At 53.4% G+C, this 23,951-nt stretch overlaps 2 protein-coding genes across 5 annotated transcripts in view; one reads left to right on the forward strand and one right to left on the reverse strand.

Moving 5' to 3' along the window:
* Window positions 1–11,489, forward strand: part of Map3k6 (mitogen-activated protein kinase kinase kinase 6) — a 13,233-nt gene extending 1,744 nt beyond the window's left edge. The window contains exons 2-29 of one of the 4 annotated variants that reach the window (XM_008836768.3): window positions 1,065–1,204; window positions 1,294–1,317; window positions 1,561–1,751; window positions 1,870–2,038; window positions 3,123–3,229; window positions 3,636–3,806; window positions 3,912–4,024; window positions 4,414–4,573; window positions 4,733–4,895; window positions 4,976–5,083; window positions 5,196–5,245; window positions 5,320–5,415; window positions 5,555–5,642; window positions 5,724–5,857; window positions 6,222–6,349; window positions 6,595–6,731; window positions 7,408–7,513; window positions 8,206–8,363; window positions 8,456–8,648; window positions 8,733–8,871; window positions 9,171–9,327; window positions 9,449–9,625; window positions 9,885–9,990; window positions 10,165–10,330; window positions 10,417–10,529; window positions 10,622–10,695; window positions 10,905–10,981; window positions 11,212–11,489. In XM_008836768.3, the coding sequence (XP_008834990.1) occupies window positions 1,065–1,204; window positions 1,294–1,317; window positions 1,561–1,751; window positions 1,870–2,038; window positions 3,123–3,229; window positions 3,636–3,806; window positions 3,912–4,024; window positions 4,414–4,573; window positions 4,733–4,895; window positions 4,976–5,083; window positions 5,196–5,245; window positions 5,320–5,415; window positions 5,555–5,642; window positions 5,724–5,857; window positions 6,222–6,349; window positions 6,595–6,731; window positions 7,408–7,513; window positions 8,206–8,363; window positions 8,456–8,648; window positions 8,733–8,871; window positions 9,171–9,327; window positions 9,449–9,625; window positions 9,885–9,990; window positions 10,165–10,330; window positions 10,417–10,529; window positions 10,622–10,695; window positions 10,905–10,981; window positions 11,212–11,302 (3,536 nt within the window). In that variant the 3' untranslated portion in view covers window positions 11,303–11,489. The remainder of the gene's footprint in view (window positions 1–1,064; window positions 1,205–1,293; window positions 1,318–1,560; window positions 1,752–1,869; window positions 2,039–3,122; window positions 3,230–3,635; window positions 3,807–3,911; window positions 4,025–4,413; window positions 4,574–4,732; window positions 4,896–4,975; window positions 5,084–5,195; window positions 5,246–5,319; window positions 5,416–5,554; window positions 5,643–5,723; window positions 5,858–6,221; window positions 6,350–6,594; window positions 6,732–7,407; window positions 7,514–8,205; window positions 8,364–8,455; window positions 8,649–8,732; window positions 8,872–9,170; window positions 9,328–9,448; window positions 9,626–9,884; window positions 9,991–10,164; window positions 10,331–10,416; window positions 10,530–10,621; window positions 10,696–10,904; window positions 10,982–11,211) is intronic. The other 3 variants (XM_008836771.3, XM_017799066.2, XM_008836769.3) reach the window with 3 other exon arrangements.
* Window positions 11,490–11,624: 135 nt separating this feature from the next.
* Window positions 11,625–20,984, reverse strand: Sytl1 (synaptotagmin like 1). The gene is made up of 15 exons (XM_008836773.3): window positions 20,897–20,984; window positions 18,475–18,703; window positions 16,615–16,763; window positions 16,317–16,386; window positions 16,198–16,243; window positions 15,419–15,488; window positions 15,092–15,186; window positions 14,836–14,949; window positions 14,467–14,633; window positions 14,097–14,193; window positions 13,661–13,819; window positions 13,283–13,361; window positions 13,087–13,186; window positions 12,033–12,238; window positions 11,625–11,838 (listed from the first exon to the last, which is right to left on the reverse strand). The coding sequence occupies exons 2-15, from the start codon at window positions 18,663–18,665 to the stop codon at window positions 11,699–11,701; spliced, it is 1,683 nt and encodes a 560-aa protein (XP_008834995.1). The 5' UTR covers window positions 18,666–18,703; window positions 20,897–20,984; the 3' UTR covers window positions 11,625–11,698.
* Window positions 20,985–23,951: the final 2,967 nt, after the last annotated feature.

Below are 23,951 nucleotides of genomic sequence, written 5' to 3' on the forward strand. Positions count from 1 at the left end.
GTCATCAACAAATACAAATCTCATCCGTGTTGACTCACAGGTTCCTTCCAGACTTTTCCACATAAAGATATGCTTGGATATAGTAAGCTGCATATACACGAAAGAGCACAGCTTTATCTTCACACACTGATGGTACAGGTCTTTTGGGGGGTTTTTTGGTCTTTTTTGAGACAGGGTCTCCCTGTAGCCCCAGCCGCCCTGGAACTCACTATGTAGACCAGGCTGGCCTTGAACTCACAGAGATCCTCTTGCTTCTGCCTCCCGAGTGCTGTGACTAAAGGCGTGCGACACCACGGCCGACTGGTACAGGTCTTTTAAGAGATCTGATTGAGGGCTGGAGAGATGGCTCAGCGGTTAAGAACCCTTGCTGCTCTTCCAGGGGACCTGAGATTTGGTTTCCAGCACCCATGTCCAGTTGCTCACCACCTGTAACTCCATTTGCAGAGGGTCTGATGCCCTCTTTGACCTACACAGGCACTCACACACAAGTGTCATACATTCAGACACATACACTCCTACAAATAAATAAAATAAAAACTGTTAACACATGCCTTTAATCCTAGCATTCAGGAGGCAGAGGCAAGTGAATCTCTATGAATCTGAGCCAGCCTGGTCTACATAGCAAGTTCCAGGCCAGCCATGGATACATAGTGAGACCCTATATCAAAATTAAGAAAGAAATAGAGAAGAAAGAAACACACAGAGATTGGGTTGAGAACCCAGAGGACAGGACTGATGTGTTTGCAAAATTCCTGCCTTCTACATAGCCTGGAACAGCTGAGCTGGAGCAAGCTTCATTTTATCTCCTTCTTGGGGCTTGTAGGCTCTCAGTGGGATGAGGGTCCCTGGGTCAGGAAACCCAGTCCATCATCTGTAACACAACCAATATCAGGATTATGAGGCTTATGAAAGAACTGGGAAATCCTTTAGGTGAGAAACAGGCCCAGATCAGAATGGAACCTGACAAGAGTCACAGGCCAGACAGATTGGGCTGACACACATCTCCAGGCTCTTTCCCCTCAAGCTGGTATTCAGAGCTCAGGCCTATACCTCTGTGCCCACAGACGTGGTGGTGCTGGAGGTGAGCAACTCCCTGGCACAGCCCTCCCTGTTCTACCACCTCGGTGTGCGTGAGAGTTTCAGTATGACCAACAATGTACTCCTCTGCTCCCAGGCTGAACTCCCTGACCTACAGGCCCTGCGTGTAAGTGGACAGGTGACTGGTAGGGATAGGTTCAGGGTTGGGGTGAGGCCTTCCCAAGATGTCAGTATCTGATTGTTTGCCTCCTGCAGGAGGATGTTTTCCAGAAGAACTCGGTGAGCAGAACCTACCCCCTCACTCCAATGTACACTTTGTCCACTGTTATGGCCTCTGACTTCCATTAATATTTCTGGCCTCAGTTATCTCTGACATCCGTGTGACCCTCTGTTCCCTGCAGCCTCCTTTCACAAAGTGTGGTCCTTCCTGCTATTTCTATCTTCCCTGGTACTGACCACTGACCTCTCTCTAACCCTGTGCTGACCTGTTATCTCTACTGACTGCTGCCTTTTTCCCACCAGGATTGTGCTGGCAGCTACACACTGATCCCTTATGTGGTGACAGCCACTGGCCGCGTGTTGTGTGGTGATGCAGGCCTCCTGAGGGGCATGGCCGATGGGCTAGTACAGGCTGGGGCCAGCACTGAGGCCCTGCTCACACCCCTGGTGAGCCGGCTTGCCCGCCTGTTGGAGGCCACACCCACAGACTCTTGGTAATGGGGCTACCAGGCAGGGGTGGCACCAGGAAGAGGCTAGAGAGGGTCAAGTGGGCTGGGGCTGAGGGACAGGCTCATCATTCTCTCCCCCTCCTTTCCCTGGTCTGGGCATTAGTGGCTATTTTCGGGAGACCATTCGGCAGGATATCCGGCAGGCTCGGGAGCGATTCAGTGGACAGCAGCTACGGCAGGAGTTGGCTCGCCTGCAGCGGAGACTGGACAGTGTGGAGCTGTTGAGCCCTGACATTATCATGAACTTGCTGCTGTCCTACCGAGATGTGCAGGTGTGTGGTTTTCTGAGAGGCCAATTTACAGTGTAGAGTCCCAGCACTTGGGAGGTGGAGGCAGGAGGATAAAGAGTTCAATGGTCAGAGCTGGAGAGATGGCTCAGCGGTTAAGAGTACCAACTGCTCTTGCGGAGAATCCAGGTTCGATTCCCAGAACCCATATGGCAGCTAACAAACATCCATAACTACAGTTCCAGAGAATCCAACACCCTCTTCTGGCCTCTGTGGGCATTGCATGCACATGGGGCACTTACATGCAGGCAAGGGCTGGAGAGATGGTTCAGGGGCTAAGGGTACTGATTGCTCTTGTAGAGGACCTGGGTTCAATTCCCAGCACCCACATGGCAGCTAACAACCATCTGTAACTTCAGTTCCAGGGATCTGATGCCCTCTTCTGACCTCCTCGGGCACTGTGCAACACAGGTGCATTTACATACATGCAGGCAATACACTCATATGTATAAAATAAAAATAATAAAATATTTTTTTAAAAGATTGAATGACTTGGGGCTGGGCAGTCAGCTCAGTGGTTAAAGTGTTTGCTACAAAAATGTGAGGACTAGAGCTCTGCTACCCAGAAACCCACATAAACGCCAGGTGGACATGGTGGCCACCTGTAATTCCAGCCCTGGAAAGTTGAAGACAAGGGACAATCCTCAGAGCAAGTCAGACTAGCCATATCGGCAAGCTCTGGATTTGACAGAGAGACCCTGCCTCAATGAGTAAGGCCATCAAAGATGATGGCATTTGTTGTTAGACAAATTCAAGTTCAATTCCTGCCTGATCCACCTGCTCCCTGGTGGCTTTGAGTAAATTACCTAAGTTCTCTGAGTTTCCATTTCCTTGTTTGTAGTGAAATGATGATGTCACTGCTTCCCGAACATTTGTGAGATTGAGAACACCCAGCATGGGGTGCACAGCACAGCGGGTTCCCTGTAGGAGATGTAGTCTTTGAACATTTTGGGACTGCGGGAAGTTTGCAGAGTCTGGGGGCAGGATGTGAGGGTGAGACAGGACAAGGCTCAGGGTTTTCCTATGGTCCAGGCCTCATCACGCTCACGCTCGCTGTTCCCTCACTCAGGACTATTCAGCCATCATTGAGCTGGTGGAGACCCTGCAGGCTTTGCCCACCTGTGATGTGGCTGAGCAGCACAATGTCTGCTTCCACTACACATTTGCCCTCAACAGGTGAGTGGCAGGGCTGGGCTTGAGCCAGAGCCACAGGGAATTCTGACCTGGTCTCTGTTGTGCAAGACCATTGCTGTCTGGAACCACTGCTCTTGAGGGACTCTGCTGATCTGGGTACTGATGTCAGGAGGTCCTTGTTCTGAGTTATTGCTGTCTGGTGGGAACAGGAGAGGTGGTACCATCCTTGATACAGTCATACTGTTCAAGGTCACCATGCCTTACAGCTATTGCAACTGGGAATCACTTCCACCTGGGGTCACTACCCCTAGATCAGTCAGTGCTAGCCAAGGTCAATGTCATTTAAGGGTCATTGTTGTCAGATCCCTGCTGTTCATGGTCTAGGAGTCCCTGGACTGGGTGGGTCAAGACCATCAGACAGGTCTTCAGCCCACTTTCCCCACTTTAGGAGAAACGGGCCTGGGGACCGGGAGAAAGCACTGGCAGTGCTTCTACCATTGGTACAGTGCGAGGGCTCTGTAGCACCAGATCTGTACTGCATGTGTGGTCGCATCTACAAGGATATGTTCTTCAGCTCTGGCTTCCAAGATGCTGGGCACCTGGAGCAGGCCTATCACTGGTAATGAGCACAAGAAAGTGGGTAGAGGGCTTAGCTATTGGGGTGAAGGATGGGGCTCTGTGTTTGTCCATCCAGGCCCACATCCCCCACCCAAACCCACCCCAGGTATCGCAAGGCTTTCGATGTGGAGCCTAGTCTACATTCGGGCATTAATGCAGCTGTGCTTCTAATTGCGGCTGGGCATCACTTTGAAAACTCTGAGGAGCTCCAGCTGATAGGTGAGTCCAGTTCCAATTCTACAGTCCCCAGCACAGGGTCCAGGGGGTCTATAGGCAGGGAAAAGAGAACACTGGCAGGAGCAATGGCTGACTCATCTCTTTTCCAGACTGCTTTGCCCATAACCACACTGGAGGCCTCATGTCTGTCTGAGGCTTGAGAAGCCCAAGCCCACATTTCAGTTCATCACACACTAAATTCCACATCGACTTGAGCCAAAGCCCTCACCTGTGCCAGGCTCCTTCTGCTCCCCAAGATCTTGCTATACCCACCTTTTGCCTAAATCTATGTTCATACCCACGCTTGGTTCCACATGGTGTGGATGCCCCCTACTTGGGCCTTAGTTACCTTTGCACCCACATTCACTGGAGCCCATGTCCCTCTCCCCTAGGCATGAAGCTGGGCTGCCTACTAGCTCGAAAAGGCTGTGTGGAGAAGATGCAGTATTACTGGGATGTGGGTTTCTACTTGGGAGCCCAGATCCTTGCCAATGACCCCACCCAGGTGGTGCTGGCTGCAGAGAAACTGTACAAGCTCAACGCTCCTATATGGTAGGTGGCCCCCTTCATTCCTGCACCTCTGTCCATTGCTGCTCCCAAGCCATGACCCCATCAGTGCCCATGGTACTCAGTGCCCATGTTCCAACTACATCTAATCTGGAAGTGCCAGCTGGTGTCTGGGCTGAGCTGAGGGCAAGGTTGTGCCTTCAGGTACTTGGTATCAGTGATGGAAACCTTCCTGCTCTACCAGCACTTCAGACCCACACCAGAGCCCTCAGGAGGACCCCTGCTGCGAGCTCACTTCTGGCTTCATTTCTTGCTACAATCCTGCCAACCTTTCAAGACAGCCTCTCCCCAGGTGGACCAGTGCCTGGTGAGGCCAGTGGGACTAGGGGGACCCAGGAAGTGGGCAGTCCCATTCTGACAGACCCCCTCTTCCCCCACTGCTCAAAGGTGTTGGTCCTGGAGATGAACAAAGTGCTGCTCCCTGCAAGTCTTGAGATTCAGGGTTCAGACTCAGTGAGTGCAGTGACCTTAAATTTGCTGGAGCCAGAGACCCAGGTGAACTACTGAGCTCCCTCCCTCCCTCACCGCTACACACTTCTTCCCAGAGAACCTTTCTCCCCGATCTTCAGTCTCAGCACATTCACAGAATCCCCCTTTCTTCTCACAGGATGATCCTTCCAGCTGGACCCTCCCAATTGCCTCCATCTGCGGGGTCAGGTAAGAGGCAGAACCTGTGGGCAGGCGCTGGCACTGCCAGGCCTGGACTCACTGGCCTCTGTACCCTTCCCTAGCTCCTCCAAGCTGGATGAGCGCTGCTGCTTCCTTTACGCACTTCCTCCGGCCCAGGACGTCCAGTTGTGCTTTCCCAGTGTTGAGCGCTGCCAGTGGTGCGCTGGGCCTTTCTGGGTTGGGGCTGGGACGCCCAGGGGAATGAGGGATAGGATGGGATGATGTCTGCCAGGGGCTCCTGGACATGGTTCCTGTCTAGATGCCCCTTCAGTCTGTTTGACCTCAACTGCCCCTCAGGTTCTGCGGCCTGATCCAGACCTTGGTGACAAATCCAGATTCTTTGGTGCCCACTGAGGAGACAGAGGGTGTAAGGGAGGTGCTGGAGGTGAGGAGGGACTTGGGACTTGAGGAGGGCTAAGGGCTGAGGGCTCTGCTGAGCCCAGTACTCTCTGCCCACCCTCCCCAGTTTGATTATGAATACTCAGAGACTGGTGAGCGGCTGGTGCTGGGCAAGGGCACATATGGGGTAGTGTACGCAGGCCGTGATCGACACACGAGGGTACGCATTGCTATCAAGGAGATCCCAGAGCGAGACAGCAGGTACGATACATTAGATCACAGGGGTTCAGGGGCTCAGGGCAGACATGAGTAGATCAAGCAGAGGGAGGGGGGTGAGGGTGGATTGGGGGGGACAGGGAAGGGAGCTGAGTGGTATCTACGGAAGGGACTGTTGATAAGAAAAGATAGATCGGTTAAGGATTGGAAAGCTCCAGCTGGATGGACTGCAGACTGGGGATGGTGGGCCTTACAGTAGGGCAGGTGCAGGGGGACTGTGGGTGGGGCGATGTAAGTGCAGAAGGTTGGCACAGGGCTTCTAGGCAAGGTGGATCCTGGGAGCATGTACAGGACAGTGGGAAATTATCTCTGCTCAAATCTGGCACACTGCTCTCTCCTACAACCCCAGGTTCTCTCAGCCCCTGCATGAAGAGATCGCTCTTCACAAACGCCTTCGCCACAAGAATATCGTGCGCTATCTGGGTTCAGCCAGCCAGGGTGGCTACCTCAAGATCTTCATGGAGGAAGTACCTGGAGGTACCAGCCTGCGTGGGAGGGAAGTGAAACCTGAGGTGTGGGGCATGGGAATGGAGCCAAGCCAAGGGTGGAGAACCCTAAGGGGAAATGAACCCTAGCGTGGGTGGTGTTGCCTAGAATTAGCTGACAGAGTGGGTTTAACGATGGAGTCTGGGTCACGGGAATGGGTGTGCCTGGCCCTTGAGCAGAGGAATGTGGGTGAAATAAGTGGGTATGAACCATGAACTTGGATTGTCTCTGTCCAGGCAGCCTGTCCTCCTTGCTTCGGTCAGTGTGGGGACCCCTAAAGGACAATGAGAGCACTATTAGTTTCTACACACGGCAGATCCTGCAGGGACTCAGTTACCTGCATGAGAACCGCATTGTGCACCGAGACATTAAGGTCAGACATTAAGGGTGGTCCATTTGTCCTGCTGTGGGTAGGGAGACATGGTGCCAGACTGAGGCTGGCAGTTTGGTGTAAGAGAGCAAACCCAGCTGTGCATGATGATGGTGCATGCCTTTAAGCCCAGCAATACAGAGGTAGTCAGATCTCTGTGAGATGGATGCCAGCTTGGTCTATATAGAGAGTTCAAGGGAGACTCTTTCTTAAAAGAGAGAGAGAGAAAGCTGGGCATGGTGATGCATACCTTTGATCCCAGCACTTGGGAGGCAGAGGCAGGCAAATCTCTGTGAGTTCAAGGCCAGCCTGGTCTATGTAGTGAGTTCCAGGCCAGCTGGGGCTACAGGGAGACCCTGTCTCAAAAAGACATATAAAATAAAAATAATAAAATAGTTTAAGACATATAGAGAGAGAGAGAGAGAGAGAGAGAGAGAGAGAGAGAGAGAGAGAACTCTTTGGTAAGAGAGATTCATCAGGGAGATTCCTTAAAGGAGAGAAGTTCAGGTCTGAAACCAGATCAGGCACCAGGGGCATATACATCGGATGAATGGGAGAGGACCTTGTAGTGGCTGGATCAGGCTGTAATGCCCAGGAGATGGGGGTCCCAGGATGAGGTTCCAGTTCTGTACCAGGGGCCATCACAATGTCTACAAAGCATAATGCTCACTCCAATCAGGGGGACAATGTACTGATCAACACCTTCAGTGGACTGCTCAAGATTTCTGACTTTGGCACCTCCAAGCGACTGGCAGGCATCACACCCTGCACCGAGACCTTCACAGGTAATAGGGTATGGGGTTTGAGTGGGGGATGTAGAACTCTTGGAGACTTCTGGGATGTAGGCTTTCTTCTGGGCATGGAGTTATAGTTTTAATGGAAGATGGAACCCAGGACAGGTCACTGGACCTGGGTTAAGGGGATGAAGTCTAGAATTCGAACTTTGGATAACGGATGAAATTGATTTTAGCACCTAAAATGGAACTTAAGAGTGTTGATGCAAGCTAAAGTATATGTTGGGAGGTGTGTGAAATGTGTGTGTGTGGGGTGGTGAAATATTAGATACACAATGGAACCCTCCTATGGGTAAGGGAGCCCATGAATTCGATGAATGTGGTACAGTCTAGCATGAAGGATGGAAGCTTGGCAGGTGATGGAGCCTGGGGTGGATGAGAAACTCAAGATAGGTATCCGATGGTATCTGATAGGTATCTGTTTGGGATGAGAGGCTCACCATGGGTTTAGATGGCCAGAGGATGATGGAGACACACCCACTCTTGCAGTAAAGCCTAGAGACATTGCATTGTTCCTTTTTTTTTTTTTTTTTTTGAGACAGGCTCTCCCTGTAGCCCCAGCTGGCCTGGAACTTGCTATATAGACCAGGCTGGCCTCAAGCTCACAGAGGTCCGCCTCCCAAATGCTGGACATGAAGGTGTGCATCACCATGCCTAGCCTGTTGTTCATATTTTTGTTCCAGGGACTCTGCAGTATATGGCCCCAGAAATCATTGACCAGGGTCCCCGAGGATATGGGAAGGCAGCTGACATCTGGTCGTTGGGCTGCACTGTGATTGAGATGGCCACAGGTCGCCCACCCTTCCATGAACTAGGGAGTCCGCAGGCTGCTATGTTCCAGGTGAGACCCTCTGGGGTGTGTGGAGCTAGATAAGGCCTTGGACACCTCTAATCTTGACTTTTGGGATTGTCCTCCCCATCCCTCCTCCATAGGTGGGCATGTACAAGGTGCATCCACCAATGCCCAGCTCTCTGTCAGCTGAAGCCCAAGCCTTCCTCCTCCGAACTTTTGAGCCAGATCCCCGACTCCGAGCAAGTGCCCAAGAGCTGCTGGGAGATCCCTTCCTGCAGCCTGGAAAGAGGAGCCGCAGCCTTGGCGCTCCTCGCCATGGGCCCCGGCTGTCAGGTGCTATGGGGGAGGAGAGGGTGAGCACAGTGGAGGGAGAAGTGCTGTAGAGGTGAGAGGATTAACAGCTTAGTCTTCCCTCAGGTGCTCCTTCAGCTGGTTCTAGTCCATCACCTGTCTCAGCCACCCAGTCCCAGACATTCCCACGGCCCCAGGCACCCTCTCAGCACTCACCCAGTCCCCCAAAGCGCTGCCTCAGTTATGGAGACACCAGCCAACTCCGGTGAGTGCGTGGGGTCCTGGAGTGGGGTCCTTTCATCTGGTTTTGACTTTGTATTCATTTCCTCCAGAATAAGCTCTCCCTGGGGACCTGGACACTCTGACCACTTGCAAGGGTGGCATCTGTTACCTTCTGCCCTCTCCCAGATGCCCCAACTTGTATTTACCCTGCCCCACCAGTTGGGTTTAATGCCTGTTATCCCTGGCGTTAGGTAGGCACATGGTTATGCAGGATTCAAACTCTGCAGCAGAGGTTGTAGTGGTGTTGCCCACCCTCCATCAGCTGCTCCCCATTGCGCCCAGGGTGCCTGAGGAGCCCGCAGCCGAAGAGCCCGCGTCCCCGGAAGAGAGTTCGGGGTTGAGTCTGCTACACCAGGAGAGCAAGCGCAGGGCCATGTTGGCTGCGGTACTGGAACAGGAGCTGCCCATGCTGGCGGAAAATCTTCTAGAGCAAGAACAGGTGGGCGGCCCGCCCCAGCGCCCCCTGGCGGTCGATCTGGGTTAAAGCCTCTCCTGGTCCATCCACAAGCATCTCTCCTGGCTCAGATGGGAGCACTCGCTGATCGCCTTCTTCTTCTTAGGGTTCCCGCCTGAGCAGGAATCATGTGGACCAGCTGCTTCGCTGCCTCAGGGCACACATCCACACTCCCAACCGCCGGCAGTTGGCCCAGGACCTGCGGGCGCTGCAAGCGCAGCTGTGGGCCCAGGGCCTCGGGCCTGCGCTTTTGAATGGACCACTATTCGCCTTTCCAGACGCGGTGAGGGAGCTTCTTTGCAATCAGAGCTGCCCAATAAGAAGTCCTGAGCTCTCTGCAAGGACTTGATGTTCCAAGATTCCGTGTACACCCTGAAGACGACGCATGTCTGGCCAGTCCTAGCTTCCCAGCCGCGCCCTTGACCCCCAAGTTCACCCGTCTCTCTTGGCCGGCGGCAGAAGACTTTCTAGGCCTTTCCAACTCAAGCCCCACCTCTCTTTGGGGTTCACCAGTCTCAGCCGCGCCCTCTCTCACGCTCCAGGTGAAGCAGATCCTCCGAAGGCGCCAGATCCGCCCACATTGGATGTTCGTGCTGGACTCGCTGCTCAGCCGCACCGTGCGTGCGGCACTGGCGGTGTTGGACACAGGTGGGTGTGGCCCTGGGTGTGACCCTGGGGGTGTGGCCCTAGGATGTGACCCTGGGGGTATGACGAACAAAAATTGAGCTGTTAGGGGCCAAGTGCCTCCTCCAATCTCCTTGGCTGTCTGGGATCCCAAAGGGTGGGTAGCCCAGCCTGACCTCAGCCTACTCGGATTGGCAGACGTGGAGAAGAAATTGGTCTCACCGAGGTCAGAGGAATGGAGTAAAGAAGGGGCTTCTCAGCAGAAGCAGCAGGAGAGCCAGCTTCTGCAGAGCCCGCCGGAGCCAGAACAGAAGCTTCCACCTCTGATAGTGCAGTTAGGACTCTTGAGAGCTGAGACTGACAGGTAAAGCCACCTGGAATCACCCGAATAATCTGCATAGGCTTGAACCCGTGAGTCACTCCATTCTACCCCCCTCTGCCTTCCCACAGGTTTCGAGATGTCCTGGCTGCGAAGGAACGGGAGTGCCAGGCCCTAGTGCACGAGGCACTACATCGTGTGAATGAAGATGCCAGGATTTATGCCCTGGCTTCAGAGCTCCCGGGTGAGCAGGCCTGACTGGAGAACACTAGTGGGGAATGTAGGGCAGCCTCTAGCAGTGGACACCTCTGGACTTGTCACCTGATCTCTTGACAGCCTCTCTCCCAAAGGACCAGAGCCTGGTACAGTGGCTACAGGAACTAAGTGTTGACCCAGCCACCATCCAAACGGTAAGCAGGAGTGTGCCAGTCATCCCCGACCCCTACCAAAGTCTCTGGAAGAGCTCTTAGTCTGCCCCTCCCATTGTACAAATGGGGAAACTGAGTCCACAAAGGGGAGGTGACTTGCCTTAGAATTTTAGTAGAAAGAAGCTAGTACCTGAGTTTCTTGATGTATCTTTTTGTAATTTTAATCTCTCCCTTTTTCTGTTCACAACCAGCTGGTGAACCACAGCTTCACCCTGAAAGCCCTGCTCACCTGTGCCACTCAAGATGACCTCCACTACACCCAAATCAGGTACACCCTGGGCCCTCCAGATATGAACCATGCACATGGTCTCATGCTGGCTAGATCATGACTGCCCCCTCCCCCCAGATGTGGGCCTGCCTAGATTCCTCCCTAGAATCCACAGGGTCACCAAGGTCCCCTGTATATAGTGGACAGTGGGGCACTGGGCAGGCAGTGGTTTAATAGAGGAAGTCCAGGCCTCTTTCCAGCTGAGTCACATTGAGCCCCACTGTCCCCAGGGGAGGGATGGTATGCCGAATTTGGAGAGCTATCTTGGCACAGCGAGCAGGATCCAGACCAGTTACCCCGGGACCCCGGGAGGCTGAGTGAGTACATCAGAGGCAGGACACATCCATGGATGGATTAATGGAGAAGATACAAACAGCTTCTAACATACCTGTCCCAGGACCCAGAAGCAACTCCAGAGCCCAGGCCTAGCCCCAGTGGGTAGCACTAACTACTGAGGCACCCAAGCACACTACATACAACCAAAGGCTATTAAAAAAAAACCACTTCACTACCTGTGTTTGTCTTGGAAAGTTCAGGAGTGGGGAAGGGGTCCAAGGAGCAGACCCTTGAGGGCTCCATGTCTGAGTGATGCTTTTGTATTCCCTGGGTCCTCACACCTTCCCAGTAGACGGAAGCCCCTTACTGCCTTTGAATAGACTTTATTGATTTCAGCCATGGGTGTGCTCTGGGAGTGGTCCAAGGAGGGGTTTGGTAGGGCTACGCTCTGGGGACCAGGTTTGTTCTGAGGGGTAGAAGGCCATCCACCCACTCACATGGCCTCTCCAGGAGTGTCTGCCACAGCTGCTTCTCTTCGGGTGTGGAATCCATCCAGGGTACCTGGAGCCCATAGCTGCTGCCTGAATGTAGGAGGGTCAGGGTGGAAGGTACTGTCATTTTAGATACCTCAGGTCCTAAGAAAACCTGTGGTCCCATATTATGCACTATGTCCAGTCACCCCCATTTTTCTGTGGATAGAGCTCATGTAAGGACCTGAGCACACGCTGAGTCCCTTTCCTGAAGCTTGGCTCCCTCAGTGCCCTGCCCTGCTTACCTGTACCCAGGCTGAGGCGTGTGCCCCCCAGCTGGCGATTGGCCAGGGCTCCATGGTCCCACAGGGAGAGCTCAGCACAGGCCTGGCGCAGGTCAGCAGGCCCAAAGCCATCATAAACCATAGTATGATTGAACACAGGGCTGAGGCTACGTCGAACCACTCTTGTACGTTGCCGGCTGGCTCTGCTGTCATCAGGCAGCACCGAGCTGTGAAGAATAAGTGGTGGGTTGGTATTAGGTGACCTAGCCCCTCACACCCTCTACAGCCAGCCAATCAATGTATCCTATCCTTTCATATGTTCAGGTTCCCTAGCCCCTGCCTGGGATGGGATCTCCAGCTCTCTCTGTCCTGGGACCTTTCACCAGCCTTCTGTTAGGTCTTTTACCTTGAAATTTTCAGCTGCTCACAGGACCCCGGAGAGATGTCTCTGAAATGCAACTGTGCTATTTCCTGGCTCAGTGACCTTCATTGGCTCCCCACTCTCCACCCCCATTGATTTCCAAAGCCTCAGAACCCTTTCTACAAAATAAGATATTACTCTTATGTACAATAACTGAAAGGAAAACAGAATAGGAACCTAGAATCAGAGTGGCCTGCCCATTTCACTCTCAGTGGGGGTGGCAGTGGTGGTGGTGTTGAAGCGGCACCTGGAAACAATCCTAGAGATTCCCTAGTGTTTGAAAAACACTAGGGCTGAGGATGTAGATCAGTGGTAGAGCATTTGCTTAGTATGCCTGAAACCCTGGGTTCAATCCCCAGCACTTTGAAAAGACAAAAACAACAACCCACTGAACCACAAGTTCAAGGCCAAGTCTCACAGTTGGGCTTTCCAACATCCCCATGGAGGGGCCCCTTGTGGTCTTCCCATTACAGCTTCAGTTCCACAGTAAGTCCAACAGGTACAACAGTCACTGCAAAATGCAGCCTCTCAATTTCCCTGCCTCCAACCTTTTGCCCCAACTGATTTCTTCACCCCTGCTCCTTGATTAAAGACCAGGCTGGCTGGTCCTAGTTGTAGGGACAGGTTGGTCAGAGACTGGGAACCTTCCCTCACCATTGTATGTAAGTGTCCAGGGATCCAGAGCGTAGTGGCACAAGGTCCTGAGCTTCCTTCACCCAGAAGTGCAGCTCTCCACTCACAGGCTGTCCCCCTCCTGCAGAAACACTCAGCTCAGGGCCCTTCCTCCTGGAACAGGGCCATCTCTTGGCCAGACAACTTGGAGTCTTACATAGTTGTAGTTGTCACTCACCCTCTGATCCGGCAGGGACATACTTGAGGGATAGAGAGAGCAGTCCACGGCTGGGAAGCTCATCCAGAGAAGGGGGAACCTGCAAGAGCCAGGGGTGGGTGCTGGTCAGTGGAGGGGCAGCTGGAGGGAAAGGACCTCCAAGGGGTGGTGTCTCCAGAGTCCATTCAGATGTGGTTGGGGAGGGCATTGGGAACCAGGCCTCCACAGAGGGCTAGAGGGGCAACCCTTCCCAGGATGGGGCGCCCTGGTGGGCCAACCTGGTCTAAGGTAGTAAAGGTAGGTGGTGGGGCTGAGGCTCTGTTGAAGGCAGGGTCTGAAGATGCAGATTGGAGTAAAGGCAGATCTGTGACCACCCCCATATCAGCCAGGCCACCTTACCCGGGGTTGCAGGGGAAGCCAGGTAGCCTCGGAGTCCCAGTTCCACGTGTCCAGGGGCACTTCAACTTCACCCAGAAAGATGTTGCGACCCAGACTTTCGCGGTGCCACACGGACAGGCTCAGCACGCGGCCGGGGAGCTCGGCCTTCGGGATGGAGTGCTGGGGAAAGGAGGTGCGCTTTAGTGCGGCGCGCTAGTGGCCCTGGCATTAGTGTGGCACGCACATTAACTGGATCTGGTTCTGCCACACTCCTACCAGGATGGAATCCTGGGTCTCATTAACTGGGGCCTGGACCATCACGGGCCAGCACCAACTGCGGACGTGGGGAACCCACTGTCATGTCTGTCCTCCCGCAAAACCGAGGCCTAGAGCCACCAGCAAAGTTAGGTGGCTGGCGCGCCCCGCAAAAGGGGGGGCTCACCCCTAGTAGCCTCACCCGGAGAGTCTCGTTGAAGATCGGATTCAGATTCCGTTTCTTCACCGATGTCTTGCGTTTGTTCTGCTTATCCGGAAGGAGGTAGCTTTTCACGTAGCTGGGGCGTGGAAGGTGAAGGTCCGAGGTGAGGAGGGGCGTTTCCAGAGCCTTCCTCTAGTTCTGGGGGTTTCCCCAGCCACCATCCAGAACCCTGCGCCCTGTACGCCAGGCCTCGCGCTAATTTATAGACATTCCCTAACGCCTCCCGAGAACGTTGATCGGCCCATCTTGAAGACGAGGAAACTGAGGCATGGACAGTGCAGTGGTAGGCTGGGTTTGGGGCGCCCTCCCCTGCGGTGCCCGCAGCCCATCTAGCGGGGTGGGCACTCACGGATCCGAGCGGCGACGCCGGGCTGCGGCCAGGCCCTGGCACTGGATAACGTGCACACGCAGCTCCGCAGCGCCCGGCTCGTAGCTCAGCGCGAAGTGCACGGCGCCCCGCACCAGCACCCCGCCTGCCTCCACCTCCCCGGACAGGCTCATCAGGCTGCCGCTCAGCTGCGGGCGAGGGTGAGAGGTCAGGGCTGTACCCAGGCTCCACAGTCAGGGCAAGTGGAGAATGCCAGGGAAGAGGCAAGGGACACCTCGTGGTGGCTTGCCTGGACGTTGGGGAGGTCGGATCCCGGGGTGAGGGGGACCCTCAGAGCTAGGTGTAAGGATCCGGGGCAGAGAAGCACCCAACTCCTCCCTAACCCCTCACCGTGGAGGAGTTGAGGCTGGACACGGAGGAGCTGGTGCTGAGCATGCGGTCGAGGGAGGGGTCGAGCCCCGGGGTCTCCTCCCCGTTCTCCAGGATCTCGGAGGTCACCTCGATCTGGAGAGGGGAGAAGTGACAGGAGTGCGCGCTACTTCTCTGCACCTTCCTGGTGACCCGTCAAGTCGCTGACGGCTCCCATCCCGGGGCAGGCCCGATCCGCTCCCGGTCTTGAGAGCAACCACAGGCTACTCCCGCCTACCTGGGCTGGCGGGGGCTGTGGCTCCGGCTCCGCCCGCTGGACAGGGTCCAGCTCTGGGTCCGCCTCCGCCACCTGCACGCGCCCTGGGCCAGGGGCTGGAGTGAGCGACACACTGCTTAGCCCCTCTCCTGTGGGTCCCTGAGCAGACCTGGAGGGACTAGCTCACAACCCTGGTGATCTGCAGCTTCAGGCCCCAAGGGCGCCCTGGGGTTGCCCATGAAGGCCCCTTGGAGCCCCCAGCGAGAGGATGAAGATGGTTGGAGTCTCTTAAGAGCTTCCTCTGATCCCCTGGACCCAATAGGCTGCCCGACACATGTTCCCACATACCTTCCTGGCCCTGGGGCTTCTCATGATCTGAAGTCTTTGAGGGTGCATATGGTGAAGGGAAATCAGGTCCCTCAAGAAAGCAAAGGGTAGAGGTCACAGTGGGGCTTAAAGAGCAAGGGGTTGAAGGTTATGCTGGGGTCAGAGGTCAGAGACTCCAGGCTGCTTACTTCAGCTGTAGAATAGGGCTGCCCCCGGGGCAGGGCTGGCAACCAGCTGCAGGACCAGTCAGGCCTGTACTTCACACCCTGGCAGCTCAGGGCCTGCCCCTCCTGATAGGCCAGCCTGACTGCCAGGCTCCAGTTGGGGGGACAGTAACATGTGAGTCTCTGGCTTCAGTGCAACCAGTTCATCCTCACCCACTCTTTTTCTTTCTTTTTTTTTTTCCAAGACAGGGTGTCTTGTAGTAAGTAGGCTGGCTTTCAACCCAGTGAATAGCAGAGGATGACCTTGAACTCCTAATCCTCCTGTTTCCATCTCCTGAGTACTGGGATTACAGGTGTGTACCATCATGCCAGGTTTATGTGGTGCTGGGGATCAAACCCAGGGCTTTGTGCATACTAGGTAAGCTACATCCTCATTCTTAATGGCTGGATTTGGAAATTGCCTTAGAGGCCAGGTTCAGACCATCAGCTAACTAAGGAGGACACTGAGGTTCAGAGCACAGAAGGGATATAGCTAGGTCTTCCAATCCCCAGGGGTGGGGGCTCCTTCCCTGGCACATTCACCTCCATTTGGGAGTACAGTGCTTGCTCTTAGTTCACTCAGTCCAGGATACTTACTTGGCTCACACTGTGCCTCTTCTGAGCAGTCACCTCTGTGGGGATCCTAGAAGGAGGGAGCCAGAGTTTTCAGGGCCGGGTAGCTGGCAGTCCCCCTTTCCTCCCTGTTGTGTCCTTACCTGGCCTCTGGCTCTTCAGTGTCTTTCTCAAAAGCCTCTGCCTCACCGTCACTTCCCAGAGCCTGGTCTCCTGGACTCAGGTGAGAACTTCTGTGAGTTTCCATTCCCAAGAAGTCTGACCCTAACCCTGACCCACAGGAGATGCCCATCCACCTCCCACAGCGCACAGAGGGGCAGGCCCATGCAGACACAGTATGAGGCAGCCAGGATTGGCACCCAGGACGCTCTCTTTACGGTCTTTGGGCACCCTCAGCTGCCCAAAGCTTGCCCTGCCCGCCCTGGGGTGTCCTCCTCTCACCCCTGGAGCTCTTCTTCCTGCGGATAGAGGCTCTGACAAGGTCGGAACCAAAATGGGTGTGGTGATGCCGCTGGGAGCGTGCTTCCTGGAACCAGTCCCCAGTCAGGATCTTCAGCTGCCCAGGGTCTGCCAGTGAAGCCCTGAGCTTGCTGGAGGATAGTGGGGGGCATGGCTCACTACTCACCCAACCAGCATTCTTTTTTGTTGTTGTTTTGGAGACAGAGTCTCCCTATAGCCCCAGCTGGCCTGGAACTCACTATGTAGACCAGGCTGGCCTTGATTATACAGAGATCTGTCTGCTTCTACCTCCAGAGTTCTAGGATTAAAGGCATGTGCCACCACACCTGGCCCCCAAGCAACATTCTTGATACCCAGTCTGTACTAGGGACCAGGGATTCAACAGCAAATCACACTTGACCCCTGCCCTGGAGTTGCTCAGGCTGCTGAGGAGATAGAATCCAGAATCCAGAATAGACACATACAGTGATAAAGGGAGGAAGGGCCAGGTTTCTCTGTGGGAATCCTAGAAGGCTTCCCAGGGGAGCTGATATTTGAATAGCTTCCTAAAGGATACATTGGAATTCTCCAGGTTGAAATGCATATGAATTATGGTTCATCAAGCATTTATTATGGACCATGTCTGCATATTTTATTTTACTTTTTGCATGTATAGGTATATATGTGCATCTGTGTCACTGTGTACTTCTTGTTTTGGTTTTGAGACAGGGTCTCCCTGTAGCCCCAGCTGGCCTAGAACTCACTATGTAGACCAGGCTGACCTTGATCTTGCAGAGATCCACCTGCCTCTGCCTCCCGAGTGCTGGGATTAAAGGCATATGCCACCACGCCCAGCCCAGTGTCTTCTTTGATTACTCTCCACCTTATTTTTTGAGCCAGAGTCTCTTACTGAACCTGGAGCTCACTGACAGGCTTGAGGGTTCTGCTTGTCTCTACCCTCCCTTTAGTGCTAGGGTTACAGAGGTGCGCTATAATGCCCATGTTTATATGTATGCGGGTTCACATGTGTGCACGTGCATGACATGTATGCGCATGTACATGTGGAGGTCAGAGATTGATCTTTGATATCCTTGATCATTCTCTATTTTGTATTTTGAAGCCAAGTCTCTCTCTTGAACCCAGAGCTCACTGATTTGGCCAGTTCAGCTAACCAACTTGCTTCAGGGATCCACAATTACCACCATCCAAGCACTAAGTTATGGGTAGCCACCATGCCTACCCAGCATTTATGTGGGTGCTGGGGACCTGAACCCTGGTCCTCAAATTTATGCAGTGAGTACTTTACCAATTGAGCTGTCTCCCCAGTTCTTTTAGCCCTATTTTAGGTGAGGAAAGCAAGGCTCAGGGTCAGGTAAGTTGCCCAAGGTTACACAGTAGCAAGTGTCTGTCTTCAGACACTGCTCATCATTCTGCCACTGCTGTTCTGGGAAGAATGAACAGCTCAGGCTTGGAAATGGAGGGTGTTCAGGGACTGGGGATGTGTGGCTGAAGCCAGCTGGTACTGTGATGTATGTCTGGGTAGGGCTCATGGGGAAAGATGAGATGGGGATTGGTGTGGACCTATGGATCATGTGTTTCACACTAGGTGCTAGGAACTGGGGAAGGTTTCTGCAGGGTATTAAGGACAGGTGGGTCTGTTCACCAAGGTGTCCTGTGCCAAGATGGTGGCCAGAGTAGGAAAGCCCAGAGGCAGGGACGTTTGAGGGGGAGCTGGCACACCATGCTCAGAAAAGTGATAAGCTCTGAGCTGGCCAAGGTCAGCTGGGGACCAAAGGGTAACGCCAAGGACAACTCAGACATCAGGCAGCCCCTTCCTCCTGGTTGGTGGCTGGCCTGCCTCACCTGACCCGTCCCTCTTCCAGCTGGCGCAGACGGGCATCTCGTTTGAGGACGTCGGTGATGGCCTCCTGCTCCTCCTCTGTCAGGAAGCTGAGGTCCAACAGTCCCTCAGCTTCAGGTTCTGGCCCATGTGCCATGGGGGTGGGGGGCAAGGCCCAAAGCCTCTCCTGAGATGGATGGCCTCTCCGGGGCATCAGCTGGAGCTATGTCCCAGCTGGGCATATGTGACTTCCTGGGGACAGACCAAGGGTCAGATCAGTCTCTTCCCAAATGCACACATATCCTGGAGCCAACTGCCAGTTTTCCTCCAAACGTGTGCCCAAGTAGTAGTTAGGGTACAACTCCAGGAAGGCTGAGATTAGGTGAAGTGAGGTATGAGGGACACTCTCAAAGAGGTACACAGAGAAGTGGGTCGTGGTGGCGCACACCTTTAGTCCCAGCACTCGGGAGGCAGAGGCAGGCGAGCTTTATGAGATCAAGGCCAGCCTAGTCTACATAACGAGTTCCAGGCCAGCTGGGCCTACAGGGAGACCCTGTCTCACAACCAAAACAAAACAAGTACACGGAGACACAGATGCACACGCCCCGAGGTAGTGAGACAAAGACAAGATGACACACATAGATATGTGCACCCAGTGCTCCACCCATGGTCATATGTGTACACTCATAATACCTGGACAAAGACAGGTACATGCACACACATCTCCCATGAAGGGACTCAACCAGACACAGGCACAGACCCATGCCCAAGAGCTGTGCACATGGATTTTGAAACCTGCACACAATGTTGTCCTGGGCACCCGCTGGCACTTTGGAAGCTTGGGATGGGGGACACACAAAGGAGACAGGGACTCACCCATACAAGAATAAGCCTGTAAAAAAACATGGTCTTTCGTATGCACAAATCCCTCAGACTTTTGCTCACACATACTGCCTGTTTAACTGGGTTGTGAACTCCTAGAAGCTAAGGATAAGTAATTTCCCTCAGTCAGTACTTTGTACACAACAGATACCTGGTGCTTAATGAAATGCAAAAATATACTTGCACAAACATGGGGATCCGCACATACCCTCCCACCCACGCTCACCCCCTACCCAGGGAACCTCCCGATTGGCCTGCCTCCACCTTCACCTCCCTCCACCCTGCCTTGGCCCATTTGGCCTTCCTGTCTGAGGCAGCCTCCTCCCCAGCCCTCACCTCCAACTTCCTCCCCCACCAAGATAACCACAGCACCCACTGCCACTGAGGCCACCAGTCCTGCCTGGGATTCCCCGCCATCAGTCCTGGCCTCTTGCTAGGAGCTCCTGGGCCCCTCTGATCTGACCACAGGGCTACCCAACCCCCTACTTCAAGACCTGGCTGGAGGCCTCAGCTGGTAGAGCAGTTCATGCCCAGGAACCACAGCGACTCCGGAAGGAAAATAGTGCCAGCTGAGAGGGGCGTGTGGACGTGGCAAGAGCCCAGCACTCAGTAGTGGCCCAGGCCTGAGCCTAGGGGGCGTTCTCTCCTTTCTTCCCCACCCCTTCCATGCCAAGCCTCCAGGTGGGGCTGAGGTGGGGCTGAGGTGGGGAGAGGGAGACTCAGAGGCAGGTCCTGACTTGTGCCTGTCGCCTCCTGCCCCTGTTCCCTCCCAGCTGAGTCAGTGTCCAAGCACAGTAAGCTTTCTCTCTTCCCGGCTTCCCCCTCCAGGGAGCCTGGGGTTTCTGTATCCACATAACCCTGGATGTTGTGTGCTGTGTGCCGACAGTGACACCATCCCTGAACTGCTGTGCCTGCAGTGCTGGCTATTACACACACATACAGCTTGGGGCTGTTCTGTGGCATGGTGTACAAGCGTCCCTGTGCTGTGTTGTACTTCATTAGTGTGACAGGCATACCTGTGTGTCAGGGGTCCATGAGCCTGTGTAGTATGTGCCTGAATGTGGTTGCTGTGTGACGCTACGTGACTGATGATTGTTGATGGTAAGGTGCAGTGACTTTCTGGGGGACAGTGCCATGTGGGTGTGTTCACAGTGTGCATTTCCTCCTGTATGGTCTGTCTGCCAGCCCGGGGTGTATGTCATGGTGTGTACTCAGTGCCCGTGGACCACCATGAGTGTGTGTGTGCGTGTGCATGTAATTGTGCCTGCGTGTGAAGGTGAGGGGACATTCGGCAGAACTGTGCCTGACCTTGTCTTATGGGTCTGCTTGGACTAGGCTGGGGAATTGAAGACCAGAGTCTGTCCTCCTGAAGTTCTCTTTCCTTTCAGACGTAAGTCAAGATCGTGGCTCTCCTCACCCTGTATCACTACCCTTTGGTGATAAAAGGGTCCTCAATCTGCCAGGCCACATGAGAGTCTTAGACTTGCTCTCACCTCCCCCACCCCAAGCTTCCAAGGTGCCAAAGGGTGCCCAGGACCCCAGGTGGCAGTGGAGATGTGTTACCTGTAAGGGTCCAGTAGTGGAGAACACCTTCCCAGGCAACTCCAGCTCTCCAGGAAGGAGTTTCAGGGGCCAGAAGAGCCCATGAGGGACTAAGGCTGACTCGCCCCAGCCTGAGGAGGTGGAGGAGGAGGAGGAAACACCTCAGCAAGGCCTTGTGCAAAACCGGGCCTGGACTGCAGCTCCCCAGGGTGCACCCGTGCACCTACAGCAGCTGTCAGAGAACCCAGAGCCAGTTTTGTGGGCTCCTGTGGCTTGGGCCAGTTGCACTGTAGACTCACTCTGATTACCCGAGCGGGCCTCACCTGCAGGGCCAGTTTAGGACCTTGGCTGGTCCATCTGTAAAATGGGTAGGAAGTTGCTTTGAAAGCAGAGTTAGATACTTTTCTATGAACCAGGGTTATGGAAGGATTGTAGACTTTGCTGTTAAACAACTTTGAGCACTCTGGCACTGTGTGATCTTGAACAGGTCTCTTCACCTCTCTGAGCAGTAATTTCCCCCTATGCAACCTGAAGAGTGCAGAACCCAAGCAGCCCATTAGAAGGGAAGTGGAAGTTCTTGGTACACCTGCCATGAGGTAGATGCCAGGTGCCTCCTCTCCAGCACAATTCAGTGCCTATAGCCATGTTAGCACCATTGACCCCTGTGCTCACATACAACAGAGCAACTGTTGGACCTCTGTCACCGTTAGGCCACAGCTGTTTGAAGAGCTTTGCATTCCTCCAGTGTCAGGTCCCACACCCTCTGTCTATGAGCACTGCAGATTCTGCCCACCCTGAGAACGTAAGTTTGGGGTTTTAGAGTACACGGACTTTGGGACTATGATCCTCTGTGACTGTCTTCATTCTGGTCATGGGCACCAGAGACCCCCTTCAAGCTCTTTTTAAGAAATTTTTAAAAATTTATTTTTATGTGTATGAGTGTTTTGCCTGCATGTAAGTGCACCTGTGTCATGCAGTGCCCACGGAGGACAGAAGAGGACGTCGATACCCTGGAACTGGAGTTATCGATGGTTGTTGGTCATCATGTAGGTGCTGGGATTTGCAGATTTGCAGACAGTGCTCTTAACCACTGAGCCATCTCTCCAGCTCCCCTTCGAGTTTTTTACTTATTTAATTTTTAGTTTATTTGTTTTTGAATTTGGGGGGGATTTATTTTTATGTGTATGAGTGTTATGCCTGCATGTAAGTGCACTATGTTGTGCAATGCCCATGGAGGTTCAGAAGAGGGCATCTGATCCCCTGGAAATGAAGTTACAGATGGTTGTTACCTGCCATGTGGGTGCTGGGATTCAAACCCAGGTCCTTTGTAAGAGTAGACAGTGCTCTTAACCACTGAGCCATCTCTCCAACCCGTTTATTTTTAAGATTTATTTATGTGTATGTGTGCTTGTAAGTGCCCATAGAAGTCAGAAGGAGACATGGGACCCTTGGAGCTAGAGTTGTGAGCCTCCTGATGTGGGTGCCGGGATCCAAACTCTGGTTCACGCTCTTAGCCACTGAGCCATCTATTCAGCCCTATTTCTAAAATTCATGTGTATGTGTGTGGGTGTGTGTAGGTATATGCACATGAGTGCAGGTGCCAAGCTTTTTTAGAAAATTAATTTGAGGACCTGGAGAGATGGCTCAGCAATCAAGAGCAATTTCTTTTCTTTTTTCTTTTTTTTTTTTGCCTTTTTGAGACAGGGTCTCCCTGTAGTCCCAGCTGACCTGAACTCACTACGTAGACCAGGCTGGCCTTGAACTCATAAAGATCTGCCTCTCAAGTGCTGGGATTAAAGGCGTGCACCACCACACCTGGCTAAGAGCACTTTCTATTTTTGCAGAGGACCTGGTTTTGCTTCACAGCACCCACACAGCAGTTAACAGCTGTCTGTACCTTCAGTTCCAGGGGATCAGGTGCCCTCTTCTGGCCTCCACAGGCATTGCATGTACATGTTGTACCTGCATGCATGCAAAACACTCATACACATATTTTTTTATTACATTTTACTTTTGTGTGTGTATGTCTGAGTGCTTATCACGGTATGTGTGTGGCGGTCAGAAGAAAACTTCCAGGAGTTGGTTCTGTCTTTATATGGATTCTGGTGATTGAACTCAGGCTTGGCTGCAAGCACCTTCACTCTCTGAACCGTCTTGCTAGTTCTCAAGTTCCTTTTATTCTAAATTTACATTGATACATATAGTCTTGATTTGTACCCCAAGATGGTCTCAGAGACATGATCCTCCTGCCTCACTTCCCAAGTGCTGGGATTTCACACATGCACCACCACAACCAGCTACCATAAAATTTTCTTGACTTACCCAAGGCTGGTTCCTTCTTCCCTGCCTGGCTCTGCCTCCTCTTCCGAGGACTTTAAGAAACTGAGGGGCCCCTCCTATACCCCCAGCCCAAAGTCCAGCTTTCCTGATTTTTTTTTTTTTTTGGTCAGTCTTATTTTCTGAGCCATTTTCTTCATCTGTGAAATTGGTATTTAATAATCCTTTCATAGAGGGTTTTCAGCACTTCAGTGAACTCTCTAGATTCTTAAATACATTACAGGGATCGGGGGTGTAGTTCAGGGAAAGCAGGCATTTACATGTGATATGTGATATCCACTGTGTGTCCTGGGGGAGTGGTTATCCTGGTAGCCACCTCCTCCAAGTCCCCTCCATTGGAAGGAGAGGGGCAGACAGCATCCTACTCCTTCCTCAAGGATGCTTCTCCAGGCCTCCCTGAGACCTCTTAGCATCCCTGGATGATACCAAATGTCAGTCTTCAGGCCTAAGCATCCCTTCTCTGATCTCTTGTTCTTTCTTTGGCTGGGACTTTCCTGCTGTCTCCTCAAGCTGAATCCACTAACTCCCTCCCAGTCTGAAACCTTACCTTCGAGTTGCCACTCCAGCAAGCGGTCCCTGGGCCTCCTGCCTCACCAAAGCTTGAAACGTGGATGTGGAGTGGCAGGATTCACCAGAGGGATGCTGATGTACTCACAAGTTCTAGGTCCTGGACAGACTCAGGTCATGGTGGTGGGGACCAGATCTTTTCAACACAGGACTCCAGGTGCTGTCCTCTCCC

Source organism: Nannospalax galili, unplaced genomic scaffold (genome assembly GCF_000622305.1).
Source record: "Nannospalax galili isolate Female #2095 unplaced genomic scaffold, S.galili_v1.0 scaffold1798, whole genome shotgun sequence".
NCBI classification, from domain to species: domain Eukaryota; kingdom Metazoa; phylum Chordata; class Mammalia; order Rodentia; family Spalacidae; genus Nannospalax; species Nannospalax galili.